Raw genomic sequence first — 20,472 nt, 5'->3', positions numbered from 1 at the left:
CCGGCTCAACCCGACCCAACCCGCGTTCAACCCGAAAAAAATGAGTCGGGTTAGGGTTGGCTCGAAAAATAAACGAGCCAGAAAACTCAACCCAACCCGACCCGAGTCGGGTTAGGGTTGGCTCGCGGGTTGACTCGGATAAATAGAAAAAAATTTCCATTGATGCTGTAACTTCTAAATTTTTTCCCTAAATTATTAATTCATTCAATACAAAGGCATTATACTGATAAACCATAGAAAATTTTGCATTTGGACTTGGACTTATTGGCAGTTGGTACCACATTCACATTGTCACACATACTATAAAAAAGGTCTTTAATGCACGCTTTTGAACTTATTGGCAGCTGGAGAATATTTTTGTTTGGGTCTTTGGAATTGGAATTTTAGATTTTAGCTTTCCACTTTACCTTCATTAAATTTTATACTTTTATATTAAAACAAAAACCATAACCCGCGAGCCAACCCGTTTGACCCGTGGGTTGGCTCGGTTTTTTTCGAGCTGAAACGAGTCGGGCTGACTCGAGTTACTAACTCATTTTTCCTAACCCAACCCGGCTCATTTTAGCCGAGTTACGAGCCAACCCGATGGGTTGACTCCTTTTTGCCAAGCCTAGCAACAGGTGATTGTGATGTTGTTACCGTCGCATACACCTTATCCTTCGGTTAAGATTGAGTGAGTTGTTGAAATTGTGTGAATATCGCTATGGTTCAAATGATTTACTACCTGCTTGTTTTTGAAGTCTTGATAGTGTGTTTCATGGGAAAACTTGAAATTTGTTTGCGAAAAAAATGGTCTTTTGAGAGATAGGGTTGAGAGTGGCAAATGAAAAAAGAAAAACAGAAAAGTGATTCTCTTTTTGTGCCTTGGAACGGAAAAGCAAAAAAAAATTATTTCTTTTTTTATTCCCCAACACAAAAATTAAACTGCTTCATTCGGAAAAAAAAAACCAATTTTATCAACCACTGTTTCTATTCCCGGGAACATAAACCTAAATAAAATTGATTCCCGGATAGTTGTCTTGGATACCTTTTGTTTCATCTTGAGTAATGATCACGAGTTTGAGTCTTACATACGTAGTTATGCTAAAATTTGATATACAGAATTTTGTTGCCCAATCTTATTTAACTCGAATTCAAATTAGTCCGCGCATATTGACAAACTGATTTATATAAAAAATGTTGAACGATCTTAAAAAGTAATTTTCTAAACAGTAATCTTCAACCTACAGTAAAATAGAATTTTGTCTATTGTTTTTTTTTGGTAAAAATTTTGTCTATTTTTTCTATTTATATAAATATAAGTATAAATTAATTTCTTTTTTACATTTTCATCTACTTAAGTAAACGCATTTTATCGAGTTATATTCATATTATTCGTGGGAAATACTAGTAACCAAAGAATAAAAAGAGTTCGTTTAGCTACTAAGAATCAAACTATTCACTTAAAAGGTCCATGTATTATTTACACTTTTAGTGATACCAATATTTTAAATTTAGAAAGGGATAGCCGCTTCACACTCTTAAAAATAAAATAAAAAATAAAACTGTGAGGAGATAAAGAACTCAACCACAACACAACCGTATGAAAAAATAAGATCAATGTAATAAAACTTCTCTTAACACATTTAAGTATCTCATTTTCTAGTGTTTTAATTTTTTTTTTAAATTGAGACGAAAAATATATGTTGTTGGTTTGTCAAAGAAATATACTAAAATGACAAGTTAATTAATATATGCTTGAATTAATTTATTTTATTTTTAATATGATTTATAATTAAAATTTAAATAATTTTTTTTTACAAATATTAACTAATCCAGACATGCACTACACTGTAATTTGGGGGAAACTTATTCAAAAGCTGTGCACGAATTATGATCTGTTTGGATGAGTTTTTTTTTCTTTTCGAAAGCTGTTTTTTTTTTTTTAAAAAGCACTTCTCGTTTTTAGTTCGTTTGAATGTTTGCTTTTAAAAAAAATAGAAGTCACAAAAAAAGTTAAAAACCTACTTTTTTTCATAAGCTAAAAATTTTAATTTCTAAGAAAAGCAAAAGTCAAAAGTCAAATATTTTTTTAAAAAAATTAAATATTTTTATAAAAATATAAATAGCTTTAGCTTTTGTAAAAAGTACTTTTAAAATAAGAAAATAATAAAAGTTACTTTTTTTTAAAAGCGCAAACAAAACAGAAGAAAAATCCATGATTCTCCTTAATTTCTTGAAAGCGCCCATTAGTGCGATTTTCGCGGCCAACCGATTAGAATCGTAAGAGGCATCGCATAATCCAAATACGTTGAATCACTCATGTTATGATTTTTTACATTCTTGTTCTTCCTGTTCTTTTATTAAGCTTATGTTTTTCATACAACATTCATACCGAATGATTCTTGAAATTATGTCCCCACTACCACATAGTACGCGATATCTCTATTTTTCCACGGGGCATCCTTAGAATTACCCCTACTTATTTCCCTCTATTCATAACCTTTGTTTCTTATTTGTTATCTCATCTTATTTCCTATTTAAATTCATTCCTGAAATAAATTTCAATGCCACATCCTTAACAAGAAGATATTATTTAATTACATATGAACCAAAAGTTACATTAGAACATAACAAATGTGGGAAGAAACCACTTTGCAATGTTCATCCATTTGGGAACCAGTAGGGAGCCATTGCTCATTGACTTGTTACTCATTCACCAAAGTCTAAACAGAAGATCCAAAGACTACAAGATAGAGAAATACTGTATACCACGGAAAATTCAATCACACCATGACCAAATGGCTTGATCTTCCTCCGGAATTCCAAAATTACATGAGCCATGAGGCAGGTAGGAGTAATCAACATCTTCAAGTTTGGGAAATATGCATAGAGGCAATAGGGTCTTGCTCAAGTTATCTTCTTCATCCTGAGACAGATCAGAGTGATCAGGTTCAAACACATAGGAAGAATCACCGGTCTGCAGCAACCTTATCTCTGAATCAAATATGTCACTCTTGGCTGAACTTATGTCTTCCTGATTACAACTCACAATTGACACTTCTTCTGATCCTTCACCCTCCCAAGCTGAATCAATCAAAGGCTTTTCCAATGGCTCCACCAACCCATTTGTTTCAGCTTGTTCAACGTTTGCCTCTCCTTTCTCTCTTCCAAGCACCTTCTCGGTGAGGTTTGCCACCTAAATTGAAAGATCACAAAAACATTTCCATGAATGATACAAAAGGGGTATTGTTGTTGAGTTCAACTAGTCAAAAAGTGACACTCATTTACCTCGGTTTTCAATTTATCTTTCTCCCTGAGAAGGTTATCATAGTTGGCCTTAAGATCGTTATAGCTAGCTTGAAGGGAATCATAATCCTTCTCCAACTGTTTTGTCTTGCAGCGTGCTCGGCGGTTCTGAAACCAAATCGCCACTTGCCGGGGCTGCAAACCAAGCTCCATGGCTAGTCGTGTTTTTCTTTCGGGTTCGAGCTTGTTCTCCTGATCAAAGCTTTTCTCGAGAAAATGCACTTGGTCCACGGAGAGCCGACGCTTCTTCTGATCAGGTTGATGAAAGTAGTCATCCATGTCTTCATCTCCAGTTTCATCAGGATCATAAGGGCGGAAGAACGAGCCACTACACCCCTTCCCTCCTTTAACATCTTCGAAGCTCATCATAGATCTTGAACCTGTACAAATAACCAAAAATAATAATTATGTCAAAAAATAAAATAATAATAATAACACACTCCTAAGTCCTATTCTATGCACCTATGTTGTAGTATTGTTTTGTAAATTCACTCTGGGTGCTCAGTTGACCCAATTACAACTTTGGAATAGTGCATGTGGTCCTTTTACTTTTAATTAATGTTCTGAATCTTGATTTCGGATCGCTTTAATTAACGTCCTCAGAGTTGCTTTTGTTGCAACTTGCAAGCCTGAATAATACAGAGCAACTCAAGGACTAATTAACAAAGCAAGTGAAGGAGAATCATGCGGCGAGGTTAACAAAGAATAAGAAAGCAGAGAGACCCATGATTAACCATAAAAATTGCAGTGAAATTCACAATAATAAAAAAACTGTGTAGTAGAAAGTCAACAACAAAACAGGATACGAGGAAGCAGAACAAACAACATTAAAAAAACCGAAGTAAGTAAGAGCAGAGAGAGAGATTACCGAGGAAAGGAGAAGAAGAGGTAGAAAGAAAAAGAGAATCAAGAGGTTGAGAAGTGCAAGGAGCAGTTTGATTCGGAAGCAAAGTAGTGAAATTGGAAGCATTTGCAGGACCACAGCAAAAGACTCTCCCAGCAGCCATATCAGACGGTGTTATCATTAATCTAGCAAACCATAAGAGGTGGTAAAAATAATAAAATATTGAAATAAAGAAAAGATCTAAGGTTTATGGCGAAAGAAGCTGGTGATGATGAGGGCTGTTATGTGCGATGTATGAGAACAGCAGCAGGGCACACCCATCACTTTCAGAAGAATAAGAAGAGAAGGGAATGGAATTGGAGAAGTAGATTGGAATGGAATGGAACGGAATGAGAATAATAAATTGTAGAGAGAGATAAATGGACACCGAGATAGATGGACACTTTCCTTTATCGTGGGACTTCGGAGAAGAAGAGAGAATCCTGGGTTTATAATAAGCACATTCACTAAGATGGGAGTGTCTACTTTACCAACATACCCTTTTACACTATCTAAATTCACCAATAAACAATGGGTTTGATATTTATCATTTTAAATGGAGAGATAGACATAAGGAATGAAAATCATGTGAGAGAAAGTGGATGGGTTTTTTTTAATTTAAATTTTAAATAAATTTTTTTTATTTTGTGTCTATTTCTCTCTTAAAATGACATAACTTAATGTCATTTAAAATGACAAATATTTTTTCCATAAACAATATTTCAAAAATTTAATAGGTGATTGAATAAGGAAAAATAACAAAAATGTTTGTCATTTTAAATGATATAAAATTATGTCATTTTAAGAGAGATAGATATAAAAAAATGTTTTTTATTTAAAATTTAAATTTAAAAAAATCACTCCATTTATCTTCCATGATTTTCATTTCTTGTGTCTATCTCTCCTCTAAAATGACATAACCTATGTTATTTAAAATCACAAACATCAAACCCGAAAAACTATTACTTTATACTTTTCTAGCAAATATACACCAATATGTTAGGAGAAAACAATGTCCGTGCTTGGTTTTTTTATTGTCATGCAAGCATAAAAGATGTAATGAATTATCCGCACCTTGGCTGATAACCTCTAAATGCATATCATGTATATTGCATACAATATGTTGCTATGTATATTCTAGCAATTTCAACAAAATTTTAGAAACACTAAGTTGAAGGGAAGACTTGACAAAACCAGACAATAAAGTTGAGTTTAAATATTCAATTCACAATATACTATTGAAAAGCACCGATTTCAGAATAATTCCGTGAAATTTGTCTTAGTATACATAGATAGATTGATGTCATTTGTAAAGAAAAATTCTCATTAGTGTTATTTGTCTTCATCTTAAAATGAAGTAAAACTCTTTGTAAACTTCATCAAACTATGAAAAAAATGAAACGAAACCTCAACAAGTTTGTAATTCAATTTACATAAAATTCCGTTGGATTTGAATCCCCGGAGTTATTACAACCAATTAAAAAAAACAACAACTAATTAACATAATCAAGTTAATTCTCACATGTAAGGCTCGCATATTTTCTTTCTCTTTCTCTCACTGCACCTTGTAGTATAAGATCCAGATCTAGTTTAGTCTTAATTCAGATGTTCAATACATTATCAAGTTAATTGTTTTATTATTATTCAAGGTTTTACAAGTTTTTAATGGTACGCAAGTTTTAGCTGTTTAATATTTTAACAAAATGGGAGAGGGAGTACAAAGCCGACCCTAGTTCTCAGTTCCCCTTTTCAGTGTTTTTTCACCCTTCGTGTTACTTTTGTTCATTCTCTTGGGTGTTTCTCAAATAAAGGAAGAGAAAAATATTTGCCATTCTAAATGACACAAAGTTATATCATTTTTAATGAAACTACGTCGTTTTGGTAAGTTTTTACATTCTCTCTCCTTCATTTTATTTTTATTTCTAATTTTATAAATTAAAAAAAAATGATAAAACACACCAAAACGACGTAGTTTCATTAAAAATGAGATAAAGTTGTGTCATTTAAAATGACAAACACTAAACCCATAAAGAAATGTTACTCTCTCTTTTGGTGGCAGCTCTTTATATATATATATATATATATATATATATATATATATATATATATATATATATATATATATATTTCTAGTTCATGAAATAAATTTTCAAATAAATTCATTTAAAAATTTTAATTATGATATCTTTTGGATATACATAATAGTTTAGGAGTTAAAATTTTAAAATTTTATTTATGTATTGGTAAATATAAAACTGTTATGTACCAAAAAAATAAATATATAAAACTGTTATAATTGGTTTTCTTATATATTTATCAAACTTTATTTTTAAGAAACAGTGTATACTATGTGAAACCTCTTTTGGTAATGAAAATTTGCATCATGGGGTGTCAAAACGGGTCGACACGACACGAATTCGACACGACACGAATACATCAACACTAACACGACACGAATTTTTATTCGTGTCAAAATCTTCAACACTGACACGACACGAATTTTTTGCGGGTTGACACGACACAACACAAATAACACGCAAAATATGAGTCAAAATGATAATTGACAAAAAAAAATTTAAAAAATGGATCGATATTAAAAAAAATTAAAAAAATAATAATAAAAAATTAAAAAATAATAATTTAAAAAAATACGGGTCGACACGAACACAAATACATCAACACTAACACGACACTAATTTTTGACGTGTCATTTTTCCCAACATGAACACGACACGAATTTTTTTGCGGGTCAACCCGAACACGAATTTTCGTGTCGTGTCACGAGTCAACCCGCATGTCAAAACTTATATTGACACCGCTAATCATGATCACTATTTTATAGATCAGAGCAAAGTATCGGTTAATTTTAAGTGAAGATTATATTTATTTCTTAGTAGATATTATACATTGTAAGTGATACAAACTTTTTTTTGAATGAATGAAAGAATTCAAGTTTAAGATAAAAAGTAAGGGCATATTAAATTTGTTAAAATATATTTCTAAAATAAATATATTTTTACATTAAATAAATATGTATTCACTTTTAGATGATTTAGTAAATTATGATTATGAGGAGGATATTTATACTGTTACTTTTTTCCACTACCAAATTCACGACCTCTCTAATCATTGTTAGATTAGTATTTTTTGTCTGAAAAATTTATGCAGAGAAAAAAAGAAAAAAATTAATATTATAACTATATATTTCATAGAATATAGTAGATGATAGTGAAAAAAGTGATAATATGAATATCCTATGATTATTATATATTTTATAAAGAGAAAAATATTTCTACTTTTAATGCAGAAATTTTTTTTATGTCATATTCACGTAAAAGTGAGTAGATTCTATTATAATGAGAAGAAAGAGAAAATGTTAATGATATACAAAATGAAATCCACTCACTTTTATATGAATATGACAAAAAAAAAATATGCAATAAAAGTAGAAATATTAAACCCTTTTATAAATTTAAAATAAATATAACAGGAAGTCTTTCCGGTAATTTTTTTTTTTTTATAACTTTCCAGTAATTATTTAAGGGGGATTGTTTTGGTTATATTGCATAATAATAAAAATCTTCAAATAAATATATAATAAAGAGAGAGAAAAGAAAAGAAAAATTAAAGTGGACCTATCGTGAGATTTGTGTAAGCACAAATATTGCTTTTTCTTATGCAACTTAAAAAATATAATCCGTTAAATAATTTTTTGATTGTCTCTGACTTTTTGGTATTTACAAACGTGCTGGGTCTCCTGCCGCTTGCTCGACTTGTTCATATCTGATTGGGCCACCTTGACGGCCCACCAACCAAACGTGTCACTTTCAATTTATTACTTTATTATTATAATTTACTATAAATCATTTTTGTATGGTCTCTGACACACATCTCTTTCTCTAACGTGGCCTTTCGATTTGGACTGCTCCTCTCAAATCAAATCAGCCGTAACCGAACGCTCAACCTTTGGGTGTTGATTAATTATAATTTTTAAATAATGACACTTTTGTATATATTTTATCTACGTCACAAATGTATATCTATATATATATAAAAATATTTCTACAGGCATTTTAGATAAGGTTATCTATAGCTATCTCAAAAATTATGTCATTTTGATTAATGAAAGGTGTTTTTGTAATTTTAGGTAAATTAATAAATGGTATTTTAGTAAAATATACATGACAAAAAAATAAAATTACGAAAAAACCTTTCATTAATTTACTTAAAATTACAGAAACACCCTTAATTAATCAAATTGACGTAGTTTTTGAGATAACTGTAGATAATCTTATCTAAAGTGGCTGCAGAAATATTTACCCATATATATATATATATATATATATATATATATATATATATATATATATATATATAAGGATCATTTTACACTAGTGTAAGACTATTTCAATCGTTGATTTCCATTCATCTAACAATTATAATTAGGAAGTCATACGAATTAATTAATATTAATTAATCATTAATTACACTACAAATACCAACCGATGATTTCTGTCCATCAACGGTTGAAATGTGGTGTAAGACTTGTTAGTCGTAGTTAGTCTTACACCGGTGTAAAAAGAACCAGCCCCTATATATGTTTGGGGTAGGATCATCTTACACTAGTGTAAGATTTTTACTCTTACACTCCATCTGAACCGTGCATTGCACTTTAATCCAACGGCCACGACTTCAAAAAAAATAGTAGGCACGTGACTCCAACTGTCATCTTTACCTCGTTCTTCTTCTTTGAACTTCTCCATTTCTGCTCATTTTTTTCTTTTCTCATTGACGTTACAACTTCTGAACGAAACATACTCACTTCTTGGTACCATGGCAACTGGAACCATCTCTCCTCTCTTCTGGAGTTGGAGACTCGCGTGAATTCTTCGCATTTACCGTCGTTACCCAGCGAATGAATCTCGCTCTACAAATTCTTTTGACTTATGCTTTTGGTTGTAAATCTCAGAGTGAATGTGATTTTTTTCACCCTAACAACAAGAAATTCTTTTTTTTTCTTTTATTCATGTTGCAAGAATCTATGTGATGAGGTTTGGGTTGAAGATTTATAATATTTATTTATTTTTATTATTTTTCTTGCATAGACTGGATTTTTGGTGTTGGGAAGGTTTAATGTTTTCTTTTTTTTCTCTCTTAATAATAATGGTTTCGTTTTTGTTTAAGTTGTGAATTTTAAGTCATGGGAGGGGGAAAATGGTTTTTTTTTTCTTTGAAATTTTATGGTATAACATCAATTGAATCTTTTGAGGTTACTGGTACTGTTAGTCTGTAATATCAATTTGGGATGGATCAAGATAACGTGAAAACATGTTACACTTTTTTACTGGTATACTTCAATTTTATCTACTATGCCATTAAGTGCTTAAAGTCTACTATATTAAACGTCGTTCCTATTGTTTTACCCTCTGATGTCGGTGAAGATAATCACAAGCAGCTTATAAATGCAATTTTTTTCTCTCTTAGTACCCTTTTTAGCATTATTGTTATTTTTTTATATAATAAAAACATTGGAATGTTGCTTTAATTTAATGGAAAAATTTTGTGCCACTTGTTACAGGGAAGATGCATGAAGCTTATAGGTACATTTTCTACAACTAATTTAAGGGGATGATACTGTAATTGGCCAAGTTGTTATGATAGGATTATGCTTGTTTGCATTTTAAATTGTGGATAAGTCTTCCGTTTTATCTTTTGTAATATTCACGTGTATATATGACATTCCTTTGTATGGTGACAAATGATGAATAACAAATACCATTTCTAATAATACCTCTAAAAGGGAACTTGTGACCTGCTATGCTGAATCACCTTTATCTAAGGTGATTGACAAGGCAGATGTTCATCGGGTTTGCTCGTTGGGATTGTGTCTCTCACAGACGTTATTAGAGTTATAAGGCGTTCTCTACTATCAGATTCAGATGATCAGTGAGAAGCACAATTTTGTGCCAAGGTGGACAAAAGAAAGATATTGATGATGTAAACATCCTCACATATGTTGAATAAAATTGGTTGTCATACAAATTGCACGAAATGGTTGTTTACACTTTATACATAAATTAGAAAACATATTTGTTTTAGACAAAAGAAACTGAATTTCTTATGACAAACAAATTGCAGTACGGGTATACTAGGAACCTTCCATCAATATGATATATGTAACATAAAAGACCATCATCTTAGCCTTCTTCTTCTGGGCGTAGTTGAAAATCATCTTAAAACCTCAGTTCTTCTTCTTCTCCTATGTGTTGTCTCTGAGCCTAAAACAACAATTGTGTCAACATTCATACTCGAAGGAGGCACAGAAGCTGCGGCTGCAGAATTGGTTGCAGCAACATATCGAGCAAGACTCTCTAACAAATTTGTAGCAGCATCACTAAAAGTTGAATTTCTATTAACAACACGAGGATTTGACTGCCTGCTTCCACCTACCTGGTGATCATGCATATACGATTCAAAGTCCTTAACTAATCTTTATGCAGAATACATTGCAGAATTTAATCCAAAGTACAAATCCAACTCCAACAAGAGAGAGCCCCATTCCTAAAACAAAACCCATATACAGTGTCCTTGTTGTGGCAACAATCACCTTGTTATAGTCTTTCTCAGCAAAGGAACTAGCTAGAATAGTCTGTGAGCCATAAAATACGCATGATGTGAATTCTTAGAAAGATTTTGAGAAGTTAAATGTATAAGGTACATCACAGTTATAATCAGTCCTCGCAGACTTCTTCTTCAAAATTTCTAAAGGGGCACTTGTGGAGAGGTTGGCATACAGAAGTGGTGTGGGAACATATATGTTTAGATAGAGAGCTTCTTTGCTTCAGGGAAGAACATGAAAACAAATGGTAAGTTTCAATGGGAAGCTGTAGATTCAACGGAAAAAAATTAAAATCATTTCCCCCTATCCGTGACTTATAATTAACAACTTAAACAAAAATGAAGTTATCATTATCCAGAGGAAAAAAAAACCAAATAAACTCTTTGCAACATAAAAAATCCAGTCTATACAAAAAAATATATTATAAATCTTCAACCGAAACCTCATCTCATAGATTCCTGCATCATGAATAAAGGAAAAAAATAACAAGCACCTCATTTTTTTTCCTTAGACTTTCTCGTTGATTTGATTTCTAACTTCTAAATTTTTAAACAAAGCATGGAAATAGAAAAGGGAAAAACTCAAAATACTTCTCCTTTGAAATTTCTACAGGGTCACTGGTAGAGAGGTTGAGGTAGAAGAGTGGTGTGGGAACTGCTTCAACTGTGAAAACGGAAAAAAGAAAAGAAAAGAAAGTAGGTATGCTTCGTTCAGAAGTTGTAACGTCAATGAGAAAAGAAAGAAATGAGCGGAAATGGAGAAGTTCAGAGAAGAACGAGGTAAAGATGACAGTTGGAGTCACGTGCCTACTATTCTTTTTGAAGTCGTGGCCGTTGGATTAAAGTGCAATGGATGGTTCAGATGGGGTGTAAGAGTAAAAATCTTACACTGGTGTAAGTTGATCCTGCCCTTATATGTTTATATATATATATATATATATATATATATATATATATATATATATATATATATATATATATACGGGGTTTACATTTATGCAACTGTTGTACGTGCGCAGCAATCAAATACTTGCCATATATATATACTTGAAAGCATTAAATGCGGGAAATCATGACCATACAAAAGATGAAAGCATTAAATGTGGGGAATCCTAACCATACACCTATCGTTGCTATACGTAAAGCGGCTGCAGAAATGATTTTACCAGATATGGAAAAAGTGTGTATCATTTTAGGGATAAGATATTGTAACAACTAAGTCAAGTTACTACCACTCAATCTCATTGTTAGATTGGTAGTAACGATCCGACGGTCCTCGTTTAATCCCTAAATAGCCCCTCTCTTCGCTTCTCTCGCTCCCCTCTCTATACTCTCTAACGCAGCTGCCGCTGCCGCCGCCAATAGCCTCCATCGCGCCGCCGCTGCCGCTGCCTATAGCCTCCGTCGCGACGGTGCCGCTGCCCATAGCCATAGCCCATGTGTAAATAATCATTGTTCTTGAAGGCGATTTTCTACCTCGTAACGGTGTGTATGAAGTTGAATTTCATCTCTGCTGTTGTTATCCCTTAAACTGCTTGTAAATTCTAAAGTAAATGTGCTGCTGCAGCAACCATGTACTGGAGCACGCAGAGGGAGTCTTTGCTCTTTTAACTTATTACAAGATTCCATGTTCCAAAACTATAGCAGTTTTTTTTTTTTTTTTTGATAACAACTATAGCAGTTTTTTCACAGGAGAAGGTTTGTTCGTATTATAAAGCAAACTTTGTATTCAACAACATACTCATCACAAGGGGATAGGTAACATGAAATCAATCACAAATATGTGCAAATAGAGAAGGGAAGAGAGGGGCTATGGAAACCAATTAAATCAGAACCCTAGACCAATGTTATTAAACTCGACCCGGTTATTGAACCGGTCGAGGTACTGGGTCATTGGTTCAACCAGTGAGTCACTGGTTGAACCGCATGACCCGGTAAATATATATAAATTTATATTTTATGTTAAAAAAATTATAAACATACTCAAATATATGTAAAAATAATATCAATTTAAATATTCTAATATAAAAAAATAAATCTTTAATTTACTTAAATAGTGCACAACTCCTAATGAGCTTTTTTCTTGATTTTCTTTTTATATTTTAACACACAATGACTCTTTGTTTTGAGCTTAAGCTAATTAGCCCACTTATTAAAGCCCAAAAATTAAAATCCAGCAAAAATTGTGGCAAACAAAAGCAATTTTCAAGTCTAAAATTCTCGTATACCTAGAGCCCCTCCCAAGTCCCAAGTCCCAATCCCTCAATCAATTTAACTGAGCACACTTTCTCGATACTTGTGTCAATGCACATTTTCTTCTCTCTTGTCTTTTCAATTTTCACATTCATTCACCCACTTTGCCTTTTCATTCTATTTTTTAGAACGAAACGTTCTCTATTCGGTGGAGAGAACAACATTTTGTAATCCATTGTTACACCATGAAGAGAGATCACCAGAACATTTTCTATTCTTTGTTACACCAACCAAGCAAAACTTTAAGCGTTTTCTATTCTTTGGAAAATCGGTGGAAGTTTCGTAACCCATGAGAAGAGTCGACCAAGATATTCCAGTCCGCCTGAAGAAGAGAAGCAAGCGTTTGAGGCGACTCATTCTTGACAGACATGGGAACCAGATTCTTGTTTGTTGTTGTAACTCATTTTTCTTTTCTGATTTTTGTTTCCTCCGTCACTAGATCTGTGAATCCCTCCATCTTAAGGCTGTGAAGGGCAAAGACCGGTTGGACTCGGTGAACCAGCGGGTCACCGGTTTTAATAAAACTCGACCGAGTTGCACGGGTTACGCCGGTCGGTTTGCATGTCCGATCCTTTAGCTTACCCGGACCGGTAAGATCACCGGTTTACCGGTTTTCGAGTTGAACCGGCCGGTCCGGTCCGGGTTTTATAACACTGCCCTAGACTAGAGCGGTAGAGAGAGGGGTTTACAACTCGGAGAGGGATAAACGGCGGAGCGGCGGAGGCGAGGATGCAGCGGCGCCGTCGCAACGGAGGCTATGGGCGGCGATGGCGGCTGCGTTAGAGAGTATAGTAAGAGAGAGAAGGAAGAGAGAGAAGCGATGAGAGGGGCTGTTTAGGGATTAAACGAGGACCGTCAGATCGTTACTACCAATCTAACGGTGAGATTGAGTGGTAGTAACATTGGTAGTAACTTGACTTGGTTGTTACAATATCCTATCCCATCATTTTAAAGGATGTAAAATTATGTCATTTTAAGTGAGAGAAAGAGATAGATAAAGGAGAAGAGATTGGACAAACAAAATAAAGGTGTGGGTTCCACCTCTTTGTGAAAGTGAAATGACACAAATTGTGTCATTTAAAAGGACAAACACTTTTTTTTGTCTATATATATATATATATATATATATATATATATATATATGAAAAAGCAATAAAATTACACCGATCACTGCATTGAACACCTGCGATGACAACTCTCAGGTCTCAACACGGGAAAATGATTAGTGTCACATTTTTTCACAAAAAATTACCTAAATGTCACGTTTTGTATTTTTTTTTTCAAAATGCCACGTCACTCAACTCACTACAATACCTGAAGAATTAGGTGTAGACACATGACAAAAAGTGCATGACCATGTAAGCCGTTGTGCAATCACTTGGCGTAAAACGTGTTATGCAACATAGTATGTTTAGTCAGCTTTTCTGACATGTGACAAATGTGCTATGCAGCATAACATGTTTAGTCAGCTTTTCTGATACATGACTAACGTCTATGCAGCATAATATGTTACGTGTGTGTCATAAAATAATTTAAAGTAACATAGACTGAATTAAACTAAAATAATTAACAAACATAAATTACACTTAATTCATTAACTCTCCTAAATTAAATTACATTACTTAACGGTTAAAAAAACATAACTTAAACTAAATAAAATAAAATTAATTAACACTCCTAAAAATAATTAATTAATAGTTATGAAATAATTTAAATTAATATAGATTGAATTAACTTAAATAATTAACAAACATAAATTACATTTAATTCATTAACACTCCTTAATTAAATTAAATTATTCAAAAAAACTAACATAACTTAAAACTAAATTACATAAAATTAATTAACACTCCTAAAATATTTAATTAATAGTTATAAAATAATTTAAATTAATATAAACTGAATTATTTCTAGGAGTGTTAATTAATTTCATTTAATTTAGTTTAAGTTATGTTAATTTTTTAACCATTAAGAAATGTAATTCAATTTAAGAGTGTTACTGAATTAAATGTCAATTATGTTTGTTAATTATTTTAATTTAATTCAGTCTATATTAATTTAAATTATTTTATGATACACACGTAACATGCTATGCTGCATAACATAATTGTCACGGGTCAGAAAAACTGACTAAACATGCTATGCCTCAAAGCACGTTTGACGCCACGTAATCTTGCTACATTGCACAACAGCTTAGTGGCCATGCACTTTCTGCCACATGTCCATACCTAACTCGTCAGATGTTGTAGCGAATTAGGTGACGTTACATTTTGAATTTTTTTTTACATAATGTAATATTCGGATAATTTTTTACGAAAAGTGTAGTACTTTAGTCGTTGTTCTGTCTCAACATATCTATCAAATAAATTGGTGAAAAGAAATAATGTAGGACCAAACTCCAAGTAGTGATCCAAATGGGCCAAATAGTGTGCGACTCTACGGGCTTTCCTTAAGGGGGCGTTTGGTACTGGAGAAATTTTTTTGGATCCTGAAATCACGATTACTTGGAATATAGCTGGAATAAAAAGTGTCTCGGTATTTTACAAAAAAGATGTTTGGTAGGACAAAATATTACTGGAAATATTAGTTAATTTTTCTGTAAGGATGTTTGGTTGAAAATAAAATATTGATGGGAATATGATGAAATTTGACAAAAGTACCATCGTTGAGAATAACTTTTATTCAAGACGATTTGGCACATTATAACAAAAAACAAATCGCAAAGAACGACCATCTTCGTGGGCGACCTAATTTTGAACTTTATCAATCTTCATCTTGTATTTCCTAAACCGTGATGTTATCGTTGTAGGATCATAGTGCTGGTAAGTTTCGTTTACAAACAGAGCCCAAAGTTCTTCTGATGTCTTTCCTTTGAAAGCATGTTGGATCGAAATAGAGTTATTTTTCTGATAACACTGTATACGACCTACCAGCCAATGTGAGGAGAGGATGCTTACAGGACAACTCACCGTTCAAAGAACCAAAATCAGAGCAAAATCCCCAAACTTCTAGTTAAACGGAAATCGTGTGAGTGGAAAAGAAAACCAGAAAATTATTATTAAATTTGACAACAAATTTTAAAAAAAGGGCAATCAGAACCAAAGAATATGATCAGCCAAAAGGAAAGAAAGGGCCATAAGCTTAAAAAAAAATACCACAGATTAAGTAAAGTTTTTTTTTTTAACACAAAGATTAAGTAAATTTCAACCATTTGAGAACTTTGGAGTTTAAAAGAACAGAAACAGAACCAAAAATAAAAAATACAAAATCCATCAAAGCCATCATCAAGAAATTACAAGAAAGAAAACGAGTAGAGATACTTGGTTCTCCGTAGGAACATTCGGTGGAGAGCCTGATTCCTTTTCACCACAAATTCATTTTTTGGCACAAATGATAAGATAGGGTTGGGGGGTAATTTAGTCTGAGAAATGAAACGTGAAGAAACCAAGACCTGGGAACTGACAATTACCATGTTTTAAATAGTAATTCGATTCCACTATCGGTAGTGTAAAATGGCTGTCGGGGAATAAACTATACCCAGTCAAGTTTTATGTTTTCCTTCTACCAAATGTGGAAATAAATTATTCCCACTTCCACTTTCTAGGACATTCAAGAAATTACTCCATACCAAACAGCCCCTGAGGAGAGAAATTAACAATACAATATATGTTCACCAGTTACTTAATATTTATTGGCTTAAACTATATATGTATAATTGTCTATAAACACTTGCTTAAAAAATTAGTCCGTTCTTTTTAGTCCTCTCAAATAAATTGAATAATTAAACATACATGAAAAAACTCGTATTAAGCTGTTAAATGACCACTGAAACTTGAAAGCCAATGTATGCCTCACTTCTTTGATCCGTCCCTGTCCTACTTCGTTACTCTTACTCACCACCACCTACCCTTTCCCCAGCACACAATTATGGAAAAAGTTAATAATGTTTCTTACTTGTATTGAGTATGCATCTCTCTAACTGCGTAAAACAAGCACACAGTATAATAAAAGAAATATCAACACACTCTTTGATATTTTTTTTTATTAATTAGTGAAATTTTATGTTAATTCCACTAATAGAGTTAACCCAATTTATTTAATGGAGCTAGCATAAAGATTTCACTCTATAAAATGAGAATCGTTGTGTAACTTACATTTAAAGAACCGATTATAGAATTTTTCTGATTTCTTCATATTCCTTGGAGGATATAGGTCACTTCAACTCCCCTAATAATAATCTAAATATTTACAGAATGATCCAGTAGACTTGTTTTTCCACCTTGGTTGGTTGAATCTCCTTCGACTTTCTAGCAAGCTATCATAGGTTGAATTGCCCATTGCTTGATACAACTCAGGAACATTTTATTGCCACAGACCACACAGCCCACAACCCCAACATCAAAATTCAAAACGCAATGTAACTAGAGCCCACACTTGACCCTAACCTAATTTAATTTAGGCCCTCACTCTCTAAACCCCTTAATTTAATGGGATGAATTGGGCATTTGGGCTAATTCATGTATTGAAAATTTTATTCCTATGTTGTCAAAATAATTACACTTGTCCTCTTAGTCTTACCTTTTTCTTTACTATATCGAGCCATTTTATTTCACCTTCTGTCTCAGGGTATAAATGGACTAGGTCGATTTACATGAATCTACGGCCTTACTTATATTAAGCCAGACTTAACCTATCACAAATAGTAAAATAGAACAGGCCTAATCTTTGAAAAAAATATATTTTGAAAATATGCCATAGACTTTTTTATACATATCGAGCATATAAGTCTACAGGACGGCCTATATCATATTATTTATTTTAAATAAAATAAATAAAATTATTATTTTAATAATTTTGAATTATAAAGTAATATTATTTTAGGTATTCTTTTAAGGGTTTTATAAGAGTTATGTTGTAGGAAAATTGATTCTGTAATGTTATAGAGATTCGTTTTGCGTGTCGTAATTTCTTTTTTTTTTTCCTTTTTTTTTCAAAAAGTGTGGGCCCCACAAAATATTGTGTGTAGGAAAGTTTGTTGTGTCATGTTAAATGACAAATGCAAACCCCTTCTTTTAATCGTTGACAGTTTAACAAGTTTAAACAGACTAATAAACCTAAGCCAAGACTTTTATTTTTTAAACATAGATCAGACCAGGCTTATAATTTGAGGCCTACATAGGCTAGGCCAGACCCAATATTTTTTATACAAGTCTGACCTATTTAAGCCAAAGCCTAACCTAGCCTATTTACATGGCTAATTTTCTTCCAATGAAAAGTCCATTATTGTTTTTTATTTATTTATAAATAAATCCATTATTATTTAAATCGAAGATATAACTCACGAATGAATCAAAATAATGTGGTCTGTAAATGAAAGTTGATCTTCTGGTGTCTCAAGTGAGACAGCCTTCCACATACAAATCAGCGGATTTATTCTTTGTGATAAACCAATGGTATAGATTGACCAAAGCCTTGAATACCTTGGTTTTACGGTTAGAACGAGATATTCTCAGTACTAAAATTTTTTACTATCAACTTACTACATATCTAATTATTGTTGGATTAGTATTTTCTCTCTTTTCAAAATTTTAGTAGTAAGATATAGTAGTAAGAATATCTCCCATCATACAGTTAATATAAAATTCCAACCGAGCAAGCCGAATATGAGGACAAAAAGAAGAAGAGGAAAACAATTAACCTCCTCCATCTTTTCCTTTTAATTAATAAAAGTAGCATATTAAGTTTGAAAAGAAGAGGAAAAATGAATATCGATTATGAAACATAAAACAGAACAGAAATAATCAGTAATTCATTCACAATATGCATTGCAAATTTGCAATAGTTGTTCGTTCCTATTTCCAGAAAATTATTTTATTTTTTGCACTAGAAAGAGAGAATCCCATTATGCCCAATTATAAAAGCAAAAAAGAGACAAAAAATAAAATAAAATTCCAAAATTAGATTGACACTAATCCATCTGATATTTTCTATTCAATCAATCAGCTTCCTGCAATCCGCCTATTACAACAGACCCAACAAGCAACCCAACAGCCCCGACGCCAAGTGCGGCGGCGACAACCGCCCGAACGGTGACGAGGGCGGCGGAGTCATCGGGGATAAGAACAATCGCGGCGAGGGCAGCCACGAGAAACGGAAGCGCCGCGGAGGCCAACAGGGAAGGAGAAAAGGTAGTCGCTTTCTCTAACAAGCTGAGCAAGCCAAGGTCCTCAGCCTTGGAAAACACACCAAGCTTCTCAATTGAAGAGAGCGTAAACCCTAACTCCTCCGCTTTGGACAGCAACCCTGCCTTCTCAACATTGCTCAACACTTTTCTCTTCTCGAGCTCCTTGAACACGTCCACCTTCACTTCTTCGCTTCCTTCGTAGAAGATCCCAGCTCCGAACCATTCCTTCTTCCAGTTATTGTCGTACTTGTTCACCTTGCACACGTAACATCATCAATTCAACTCAAAAGAAAAAAAAATAAAAAAAATAAAAAAAAATTGCAATTTCTTTTCCTCGTGTGAAGACAGAAAGAGAGATGGAAATTTTTTTTTGTACCTTCTTTATGGGAGCCATGGCGAGGACGGTAAGAGGTTTGTTGGTGGTGGGAGTGGGAAATGAGCGTTGGTAGCGGAATGAGGAAGAGAAGGTGCGGTTTGTGTGGATGCCTCGAAGACCAGGAGCTGAGGATGAAGCAGGGACCGCCATGGATGGTTTTGGTTTGAGAAGAACCAGAACTTTTCTCGATGTTATCTCAACTGCCACGTGGGACGACGATGAGACACACTCAAAAGACATTTTCTGTTAATAATAATAACAACAACAATAATCTTGGTTTTCTGTGATGCGATCTTGCCACTTTGATTTCCACCAATCATATTGTCCGTAGCTTTATCCTCTAAAGTCTAAACGATACTGTTCTTTTTTCTTGAGAAAATTTGAATAAATAAAGTAGACATTTTATACAAAATTTGTATTTCAAACAAACAATCTTAACTTCGGATGAGTCATTAGTTGTATTAGATTATGAGAAATAAATTTTGTATCTGCTAGAAAAATAGTTATCTTATGTTGTAGAAACAAAAATACAAGTGAGACTCATAAATAAGAGGAGAAAGAGAAAAAAGAAATGGAATCTACCCATTTTTTGTGTGTAGAAAATTTAGTTATCTTATGAAAAATGAGATAAATATAACCCTTAGATTATACGTTGAATTTTTACTTTTATATATATATATATATATATATATATATATTATGTTATCCCATAAGGTCACGTATGCTTATTTCTTGGACATATAAACATAAAATAATGGAGCAAAATTAATTGTAAAATTCCATATAAGAAAATATTTTAGAAGACAACTCAAATAAAGTAGATATTGTTACGATCAAGGATGACAAAATCAACAAGAATGATGAATTTAT

General features: G+C 32.8%; 2 protein-coding genes across 2 annotated transcripts; both read right to left on the bottom strand.

Moving 5' to 3' along the window:
• Positions 1-2,541: 2,541 nt before the first annotated feature.
• Positions 2,542-4,607, bottom strand: LOC133315823 (homeobox-leucine zipper protein HOX16-like). The gene is made up of 3 exons (XM_061517491.1): positions 4,157-4,607; positions 3,271-3,668; positions 2,542-3,178 (listed from the first exon to the last, which is right to left on the bottom strand). Exons 1-3 carry the CDS (start codon positions 4,311-4,313, stop codon positions 2,762-2,764), a joined length of 972 nt encoding a protein of 323 aa, XP_061373475.1. The 5' UTR covers positions 4,314-4,607; the 3' UTR covers positions 2,542-2,761.
• Positions 4,608-18,970: 14,363 nt separating this feature from the next.
• Positions 18,971-19,869, bottom strand: LOC133315853 (uncharacterized). The gene is made up of 2 exons (XM_061517531.1): positions 19,603-19,869; positions 18,971-19,481 (listed from the first exon to the last, which is right to left on the bottom strand). The coding sequence occupies exons 1-2, from the start codon at positions 19,840-19,842 to the stop codon at positions 19,038-19,040; spliced, it is 684 nt and encodes a 227-aa protein (XP_061373515.1). The 5' UTR covers positions 19,843-19,869; the 3' UTR covers positions 18,971-19,037.
• Positions 19,870-20,472: the final 603 nt, after the last annotated feature.

The sequence above is a fragment of the Gastrolobium bilobum genome, unplaced genomic scaffold (genome assembly GCF_033153095.1).
Source record: "Gastrolobium bilobum isolate Gb01-03AN ecotype WA unplaced genomic scaffold, APGP_CSIRO_Gbil_v1 utg2673, whole genome shotgun sequence".
NCBI classification, from domain to species: Eukaryota; Viridiplantae; Streptophyta; class Magnoliopsida; order Fabales; family Fabaceae; genus Gastrolobium; species Gastrolobium bilobum.
The sequence above is the reverse complement of the archived record's forward strand: the minus strand, read 5'-3'. Positions and strand labels throughout refer to the sequence as shown.

Bases quoted from the DNA above. Each gene is read 5' to 3' on its own strand.
- LOC133315823 (XM_061517491.1), bottom strand. From the start codon at position 4,313: ATGATAACACCGTCTGATATGGCTGCTGGGAGAGTCTTTTGCTGTGGT. The intron at 3,669-4,156 runs GTAATCTCTCTC...TTATTTGTACAG, and splicing joins CTCTTCTTCTCCTTTCCTCG to GTTCAAGATCTATGATGAGC. The intron at 3,179-3,270 runs GTAAATGAGTGT...CTTTCAATTTAG, and splicing joins AAGATAAATTGAAAACCGAG to GTGGCAAACCTCACCGAGAA.
- LOC133315853 (XM_061517531.1), bottom strand. From the start codon at position 19,842: ATGTCTTTTGAGTGTGTCTCATCGTCGTCCCACGTGGCAGTTGAGATA. The intron at 19,482-19,602 runs GTACAAAAAAAA...TACGTGTGCAAG, and splicing joins CCATGGCTCCCATAAAGAAG to GTGAACAAGTACGACAATAA.